Below are 9,005 nucleotides of genomic sequence, written 5' to 3'. Positions count from 1 at the left end.
GCGAACGCGTTTGCATGTGGCGCTCCCACGGCCCAATATGGAGGCTGTACCGTGATGTAATACAACAATCGGCCGCTAAACGCCGTACGCGGCGCTCTGCTGCGTAACTCGTCCGCGAAGAAGAAATCGACTGCAGCGAGGAGGGTGGGGAAAAAAATCAACTCGTTTTTTGACCGACACAATGGAGCATAAAAGGCACGATATGCTTTCAACGCGTAGTTTACTGACTGGATTTATGATTTTGAGTCTCTCAGGTAAGTAGCAATTAGTCACGAAATGCGCTATGTTGTTGTTTTTACCCCTCCTTTCGCCGAGCGGGTTGTGATTTCAGCGAACTCGACGACGTTTCCTTGAGGATCATTTACGGGAGACACCGATTTCTCTCTTTAAATGTAACCTATTGTGTTTAAAGAGCTTTCGTTAACACGACCGAACTCGTCCCCGACTTGCGTCGTGTTCGAAGAAACATTGTATCAACCGGACTTGGCTCGAGGGAGTAAGCTTGTCGAATGTTTTTCCCCAAAAGCGGAACAAAACAAACAAGTACCGGATGGACTTCCAGTTTCAGGGTCGCAAAATTCGCCACATTGCGTTCGTTTACTCGATTACAACATTTTCCCGCGGTCTTAAGTCGAATTTGGTATTTGGTCGGGAAATATAATGCGACACACGGTAACATAAACGACTAAAACGGGGGTAGACTGTCAAGTGGATCTGGTGTTTTTGTGCATTGTTTTTAATTCAATTCAACAATGTTTTTTTTTTCTTCATATGTCTCATCAGTAAATCAATACAAATGTTTCTTTCTTCTACGTGATAGTCGTGACTTCCCATCCTTGCACGTGAAAACACGTCCCCAAACAACGCGTTTGTGACGTCACTGTGTCGTGGGGCATTTGTGACAATAAACGCGTTTTTCATATTCATGTTAGCTAAAAGAACGCCCTTAACCAACAACGAGGCCGACAATGAATGCAAATAGCGCGCGTGTGATCTCTGCATGCACACCCTCATATTTGCCAAGGGATGTTTACAACTCGACACCACATCCCTTACCCGATGACGTTCGTCGATATCGCGATATTTCGGAAATGCAGACGATACCTGATTACCTTGCGACATAAAACGCTTTGACACTGTTGTCATTTGCCCTAAAATTAATATTAACAGGCAGGATGGGAGTCGCAGAATGAGTCATGTATGACAAAAATGCTAGTTTTGTGTGTGTATGAGGATCAGTGGATTATTATTATTATCATAATAATAATAATAATTCTTATTATTAATTTGCTGTGTTTATTTACTTGCTATTGGCTAGCTAGCTATCTCTTAGATATCTTTATTATTATTATGTGTGTGCTCGACCCGGGTGTCACTTCTGCTTTATAGAAAGTTAGCTAGCTAATAAATAACTAATAGATGGATAGATAGATAGTGAAAAGCAGGATGTGGAACTATCCATGACCATATTTGGTCATGCATTCTGTACGGAAGTCGCATCAACCTTTTTTAAAAAACTGCTCAAATGGTGTTTGGGAGTACCAGAATTGTGAAAACTGTTGACAACAAACAAACAAACAAACATCTGTCAAAGGTAAGATGCTAATGTAAGAAATTTTTTTCGGCCATCTTACAGCCCGGACGCCGACGCTGGCCATCGACATCTACACGGACTCCGAGGTGACGGTGGAGAACGGCACGTCGTGCGTCCTCCGTTGCACCTTCAAGTCCAGCGAGGTGGTCGGCAGCCACATCACCGTCACCTGGACTTTCCAGTCCAGTCTGCCCGACACCCGCTTCTCCAAGACGCCGTACCCGGTGAGACAAATGGCAAATTGGATTGGATTAGCCTTTAATCGTCTCGCAGTGGAGAAATGGAGTGATGAGAGGAAGCGGAAAGGAAAGGAAGAAGTAGAAAAACAAAATACAGGAGCCACTCTCGCGGCAGCCATCTTCAAGTAAAACAACAAAAAAGAAAAGAATCAAAATAGTTTTTTGTTTTTTTTTTTACTTCAAATTGGCGCCACGAGAGTAGCTGCCTTTCCAGCAGCTACCCTCTTTTTTGCATGAAGCAGTTCTAGATGAAATAGGAGAGGATCAAAGCATCCTTTTCACCAATGGATCAGGGACGTCATGCTGAGAAATGTGAATGTCGACTATACAAGCTAAATGTTGTAAGCAAACACAAAGCTCTAGAATCCATTGAGCAAAAGAGATTGTGTCACATTCCCTGTCCCACATACTGTAAATCCACTTCAATTCCAAGCCGCGACCGTTCCACATCGGCGCTCTGCGCTGACGCTCCTTTCTCGAACTTGCTTTTTTTCTACTCCATTTTGTACAATATTCCCATTGTGGGACCAATAAAGGTTTTCTGATTCGGATCCACATCAATCCGCTTCAATTCCAAGCTGCGACAAATGGTACCGACATTCCTCCCTATCAAAAACGGTGCTGCCGAAAAAAAGGCGCAAGCGCTGAGCAGAGTCTCCGCCTTGACGAATTTCGTGGCCAAAAATGCTGAAAAACAATCCACATGACGCAGAGTGACAAAAACAACACAAAAAGCTAATGGCTACTAGCCTACTCGGGCGCCATCTTGGACTTGTTTTGGAGTCACGCCGGGATGTTTCCTTTTTGGTGGCAGATCTTTTACTATTACGACGCCAAGGCGGCGCCCCCGCCAAAGGAGTTCAAAGACCGATTGCAGTTCATCGGTGACATCAATAAGAAGGACGTGTCCATCCGAATCAACCCGGCGCAGTTCGGTGACAACGGAACCTACTTCTGCGACGTGAAGAACCCGCCCGACTTTATGGGCACGCCTGAGCGGACTGTGCTGCGAGTGGTCTCCAAAGGTGAGCCCACCAGCCCCGCCCGCCAAAATTTCACAATTCCTATTTCGCTGGCTAGCTCTCCGGTTGCCAGATAGCTGTTAGCTATCTGGCTTGCTGGCTATCTAATCTTGTAAGCAAAGGGGATTTGAACACAAATGGTGGAGAATTAAAAAAAAAACAAAACGTCTGGCGGTCGTAAGTACGGGTGGTCGTAACTCGCGCCGGTCGTAACTCGGATGTTACCTCTACATGCTAATTGATATCACTCTTTCACAACAGCTGCCGCAAAATTCGTCTGTCGTAGTTGTTGTTGTTGTTGTTGATTTGATTTTTAATTCTGCTTTTTTTTTTTTTGCGGCGGCGGTTCAGGATCCCTCCCCCGGAGCAACACGGTGGTGATCGTGGGTGCGGTGTGCGGCGCGGTGGCCTTGCTGCTGCTCATCCTGGTGGTCGTCTGCATCGTCATGAAGGTCCTTCACAACCGCCACGATTACGAAGGGTAAGCTTTACAAAACCTGATTTGGTCAGCCCCGCCCCCCCCCGCCCCCTCTTTAACCAATGAGCATGCCGGGTTTGGGCTGAAATTTCACGCGGAGACTTAAAATGTACCGAAACTTCCCGGGTGAACTTGATTCGACCTTGGTTCGTGAGCGACCACCATATTTTGTTCATCTGCCCTTATTTCAAGCTCCGATAACTCCCGACCCATATAATTCAGGAATGAACTGTTTTTTACTCGTGAAAATAGAGCGTTGTTGATGTCGTGCTAAAATTCAAAATTCTGCGGGTCCTCCAATTCGATTGACAATGACAAAAATGGGCCGAATAAATGAAGGTGGCGGGCCAGATTTGGCCCCCGGGCCTTGACTCGGACACCTGCGCTCTATGTGGATGCAGATGTGCTTAGGTGAGGGCGGCGGCTTGCGCGACAATAAGGGAAAAAGGGCCTTCCGGGTCAAAGTTCACCTGCAAAGAGTTGAAGTGCATTTGAGGCGGCTGCCGTTTGGATCTTTTGGGATTTCCCGCTTGTCTAACTAACCCATCTGAAGCGACCCCGAGCCGCTTCGATTTGGGGTGCGACGCGCTCTGCAATACGTCGCGTTTGGGTGGCGGACATTTTTTTTTAAAGTGGCTATTTTTGGGGTTAGCGGTTGCGCTGCTGTGGCTCTTTTCCATCACTTTTTTTTGCTTTGCTTTGGCCGCACCGTCGTTTGGCCTCCTTGTTTCCGCTGCCTGCTCACAAAATTGTGTTGCCATCGCTTTCTGCTCATATGGCACGTGCGTACCCTCTCGCCCATTTTCACACTTTGTTTGGCCCTAATGGCCGCCCTTTTGGGGAGAAAAAAAAATCCAGAGTGACCTCTGACCCCGTTCCGGCGAGGTCAGGGGTTAAAAAAAACACTAAACAACTTCATCCATCTCTCCATCATCTTTCCATTCCTTGCTTATTTGAACATCCACTACTCACCAAAACTTTTGAGATATGATTTTATTTTTATTTTTTATTTTTGGGGGGGGGGGCATCAAACGGGTCAAAGTCCAGCGGGTTTTTGGTCCCATTGGAGAGACTGGAAGTGTTAAGAAATGGACTTCCTGAAAGTTTTTTGTGAGTACAGTCATACCTCAGCTTACAAACTTAATTGGTTCCCAGAAAGTGTGTGTAAGGCAAAAAGTTTGTCTTCCAAACATGTATTTCCCATAAGAAACCATTAAAATGAGAATAATCTGTTCCCAGGTCCCCATAAAAACATAATTTTCTACGAAATAAGCCTTAAAACTACACAAAATAGAATTGATTCTATGTATAATAAATGTGCTATTGTATTGTAATGAAAGAAATAAACCCTACCGGATACTAAAGTGGTTTTATTGACCTTTGTGAAGGTCGTGAATGCGGTTTCCTCTTGATGATATCCGAGTGAAGTTGCCGTGCGTTCTCGGCGATAATACCCTCACTCACACTGTCCCCTGCTAGCTGCTTTTTGTTCATCCAAATCAACAGAAGTTTTCAACCTCTTCTATTGCCTGAGACTGTTGCTTAGACAACACAGAAACACAATTAGCCACACGTAGCAATTAGCATATTGGCACTGGGATGCTAAGTCACACAAACGCACACTTTGTTGGTGATCTCCTTCTTCTGCTCGGCCGTCATTTTCTTTTTTGTCCTCTTCAGCTTAACACTAGCCCGTGGTGGGCACTTTTTTGGTTCCATAATAGCAAAAGTACTCCACTTGATAACAAACCATGTCTGCACTCAAAGGAAGTGGGTGTGGAAAACTAGTCCGTTAGCCACCGTGTGTGCTTTGGCTCGTCCAACGAAAACTAGTTTGTAGGGCAAGAATTTAATGTTCGTAAAGCGAAAAGTTCGTTGGCTAAAGTGTTTGTAAGCCGAGGTATCACTGCAGTCTCAAGTTTGGCTTTGTTTTCGGCCCGTCCATCACTCACTTTCATTTTTCTCTTTTTTTTTCTTCTTTTTTTTCATTTCTTTGGCTTCCATTTTTGTCGTGGTCTCGTCTCTGCGCACCCACGACACGGCGGCAAAACCGCACCCCCAAACTAGCTGTATTATCTTGGAAAGCGCGCGCGCACCCCCTCCGCAGCCCGTCAAGAAGAGCGAACTTAAAGCGGAGACCCCCGTCGCTAGCGGCAACCGACCCGGACAAGTGCAGGTAGGACAAACCCGCCCAACCGGCGCGTCAGATCAGAAGGGGGCGGGGTCAGACACGGTGGGAGGGGGCCTCAAAATGACCCCCCAGTTTTGTGTTTGCGGCAGGGCCCGGTGATCTACGTCCAGTTGGACCACACGGGCAGCAAAAACTCCTTCCACAAGATGGAGCCGGTGGTCTACGCCGACATTCGCAAAAACTGAAACGGACTAGGTGAGGGGGAGGGGGAGGGGGGGACACGCACATACGGCTCCCTCCCCCTCTTTGTACAGCATCTTTGTTTTATTTTGGCGGGGGGGTCACATCCGCCTTCAAACGGGTTGCTTTGAAATTTCCACATTCCTTCTTCGGACAAACATTTCACTTAAAAGCTGGATCTTTTTTTTTTTTTTTTTTTTTTTGGGGGGGGGGGCTTAGTTTTGAGATTTTATTTTTTTTTATTGGATGTATCTTTATTCGTCTCCCAGTGGAGACATTGACATTTCACAGCAGCAAAATAATAAAAAGAGGAGGAGAGGAAAGAAAGAAGTAGAAAAACAAAATACAGGAGCTGCTGGAAAGGCAGCCACTCTCATTGCAGACATCTTGAAGTCAAAAAAGAGCAAAATAACAAATAACATGACAACATAAAGACACAGAGATTCTTCAGCATTTGCTGTACCCTCTTTGTGACATGAAGCGGTTCTTGATGATTTATTTGTTCATATCATATTTCAGTACCAGGAAATTCAGTTCCATAATTGGCCCACGGAAACTTTTATCGGTCAAAAATCATTTCACAAATTAGCAAAATCCAAATGGATTTTCTTTTATTTTGAAACTGCCGACATTATGGTGGAAGCAACCAAAATCTTGGGGGAGGGGGGTTTAGTTTTGAGGGTTTTTTTTTTTTTTTTTTTTCATATCATAGAAGCAACCGAAAATCCCCCCCCCCCCCCCAAAGTGACTTTCATTTGATGCTAAGCTATTAGCGTTTCATTTGCCACTTCAACAAATTTTTAGGAAAAAAAAACCTCATTTGGAAAATTCCATACAAGTTTACAATTTTTTGTTTGCATGTTTTAAATGTTTAAAAGTGTTTTAAAAAGTTCTTCTGAGGTGCTTGCATGCAGAGATCATTCTGTAAAAAAAAACTCTATTGAGATATATATATATATATAATGTACATTTTTATTTATTACAAAAGTGGGCCAAACGTCACTACCGTAACCATGGCGATCATCCGCCATCCAGCTTTAAAGTTGTTTTTTTTTTTCTGAAGCCAAATTGAGTTGACGTCTTTTATGTGAAAATCACAAATTCCGAAATCTCCGTTAAAAAAACAAAAAAAAAAATTGTCATTCCAAAATTCCGCCCCCCCTTTTAAAACATTTAATGGTTTCTCCCTTTTTTGATTGACCTGTCATATGCTGAGATTGAAGTCCAATTTGTATGTTGGGGGGGGGGTGTTTTTCCCCCCCCCGTTTTTTAATGGTGATTTGTGTCTTTAGCTTGTTAGCATGTTAGCATTTTGTGCTTCACTGTTGCAGGCTTATTATTTAATAACGCGTTAAGACTAAGCGTCTTCACCCCCCCCAAAAAAAACCCAAGACGTGACCCCCCCCCCACCCGCCCCGCGTCTCCGTTTGTGGTTTTTGTGCTGGTATGCGTGTGTGCGTCGTCGTCTACGTGATATTGTAAAGTATAAATTATAAAACAAAAAACAGAAGAGGGACGCGGCCCAAGCTATGCTATTCGGTGTGCGAATAGCATAGTGTGTGTGTGTGCTAAATGGTTGTTTTTATTCAATGTTTTTTTTGTTTTGCTCGTTCTGAAAGGTTAAAAAAACGCGCACTACACCTTCAATACGAAAAGACACACAAACCCGCCCGCTGCGATGTTTATTTTTGTACATCTCATGTGCGAATGACTTTAAAAACAAACAAACTGGAATGTTGTACATTTTCGTGCCTTTTACATTTCATCGGTTAACTCGGAAAAAAAAACGTCTGCTTCGAGATAGAAAAAAAGAAAGCTATTTTTCTTTTATTTTATGGTATGTATTTTTTTTATTATGCATCATAGCTTGTTCTGTATCCTCTGGTTGAAATTTTATATATAAACCCCCGAAAAAATCTGCCTTCATGTGTTTTTTAGCTTCATTTTTCTATTTCCCCGATGTTCTTAAGCCCCGCCCTTTTCCCAAAATAAAAAATACACTTACAGTGACACCTCGGCTTACGAACGCTTTAGTTTACGAACATTAAATTTGCGAGAATATAATCTAATACGGACTCGTTTTCAGAGGACAAACCAGAGAATATAATCTAATACGGACTCGTTTTCAGAGGACAAACCAAACCACCACTAGTGTTCTTTGAGTGTAGACGTGGTTTGTTATCAAGTGGAGTACTTTTGCGATTATGGGACCGAAAAAGACCCTACCACAGGCTAGCGTTAAGGCCGAAGAGGACACAAATGAAAATGACGGTCGAGCAGAAGGAGATCGTCAAAAAACACCAACGAGGTGTGATTTAGCGTCCCAGTGCTAGTATGCTAAGTTGCTAAGTGTGGCTAAGGGTGTTTCTTTGTTGTCTAAGCAACGGTCTCAGGCAATAGAAGAGGTTGAAAAACTTCTGTTGATTTGGATGAATGACGAGCAGCTAGCAGGGGACAGTGTGAGTGAGGGTATTATCGCTGAGAGCACGGCAACTTCACTCGGATATCATCAAGAGGAAACTGCATCAACGACCATCACAAAGGTCATTAAAATTACTTTATGTTTATTTCTTTCATTACAATACAATAGGACATTTATTATACGTAAAATAAGGTCTATTTTGTGTCGTTTTAAGGCTTATTTAGTAGAAAATGATGTTTTATGAGGAACTGGGAATAGATTATTCTCATTTTAATGGTTTACTATGGGAGATAAATGTTTGGAAGACACACTTTTCACCTTAAACACACTTTCTGGGAACCAATTAAGTTGGGAAGCTGAGGTATGAGGTACTGTATTGCCTTTGGGAAATCCTTTTCTTCTAATATTTTGTCATAAATTATGGGAAAAAAGTGTGCAATTTTTTTTATTGACCAAGAGACGAACGATGCACATGAACACAAATATAAATACAACAATTAAAAATGAACTAGATGATTAATAGCGCGCAAATACATTGGCGTCTTTTGACGTGAATACAAGATAAAAAAAACATCTTCAGCATAAGTTAATTTGACAAGTAAGACTTCACAGCAATCTGGTTGAAACATTTACACCATAAAAAAAAAACAAAAATTATCATACTTGCTCAAAAACCAGTTGAGGGGGCGGGGCTACAAATTATCATACCCAGTCTTGTGAACGTTTGCTTTTTCATCCTCGTGCAATCAGAGCCAAGGAAGCGTTTTTACGAGAAGTCGCGTCCGGTGGCGAATTTTCGTGTCAGGCGGCGTGACAGCGGGGCGAGAGAAAAGCGGGCGTCGTCAAAAACGGCAAGGTGCTCTTTAGCGCACGCCATCT

The 9,005-nt window shown here is 43.3% G+C and overlaps 2 protein-coding genes across 5 annotated transcripts in view; one reads left to right on the top strand and one right to left on the bottom strand.

Annotated features, from left to right (window-relative positions):
* The first annotated feature begins 131 nt into the window (after positions 1–131).
* mpzl1l (myelin protein zero-like 1 like) lies at positions 132–7,625 on the top strand. The gene is made up of 6 exons (XM_089016693.1): positions 132–254; positions 1,637–1,818; positions 2,648–2,858; positions 3,207–3,336; positions 5,401–5,509; positions 5,614–7,625. Exons 1-6 carry the CDS (start codon positions 182–184, stop codon positions 5,707–5,709), a joined length of 801 nt encoding a protein of 266 aa, XP_088872819.1. The 5' UTR covers positions 132–181; the 3' UTR covers positions 5,710–7,625.
* The window catches only part of arhgef12b (Rho guanine nucleotide exchange factor 12b), a 21,355-nt gene continuing 19,311 nt past the window's right edge, over positions 6,962–9,005 (bottom strand). For all 4 annotated transcript variants that reach the window (XM_089016689.1, XM_089016691.1, XM_089016690.1 and 1 more), the window contains one exon: positions 6,962–9,003. In XM_089016689.1, coding sequence (XP_088872815.1) covers positions 8,990–9,003 — 14 coding nt within the window. In that variant the 3' untranslated portion in view covers positions 6,962–8,989. The remainder of the gene's footprint in view (positions 9,004–9,005) is intronic.

Source organism: Hippocampus bargibanti, linkage group LG16, assembly GCF_051943395.1.
Source record: "Hippocampus bargibanti isolate YZ-2025 linkage group LG16, ASM5194339v1, whole genome shotgun sequence".
In the NCBI taxonomy this organism is placed as follows: Eukaryota; Metazoa; Chordata; class Actinopteri; order Syngnathiformes; family Syngnathidae; genus Hippocampus; species Hippocampus bargibanti.
Note: the sequence above shows the minus strand (reverse complement) of the source record. Positions and strands in the feature narration are given on the sequence as shown.

Coding starts and splice junctions, on each gene's coding strand:
- mpzl1l (XM_089016693.1), top strand. CDS start 182: ATGGAGCATAAAAGGCACGATATGCTTTCAACGCGTAGTTTACTGACT. Junction 2,859..3,206: donor GCTGCGAGTGGTCTCCAAAG/GTGAGCCCACCA, acceptor GCGGCGGTTCAG/GATCCCTCCCCCGGAGCAAC. Junction 3,337..5,400: donor AACCGCCACGATTACGAAGG/GTAAGCTTTACA, acceptor CCCCCAAACTAG/CTGTATTATCTTGGAAAGCG.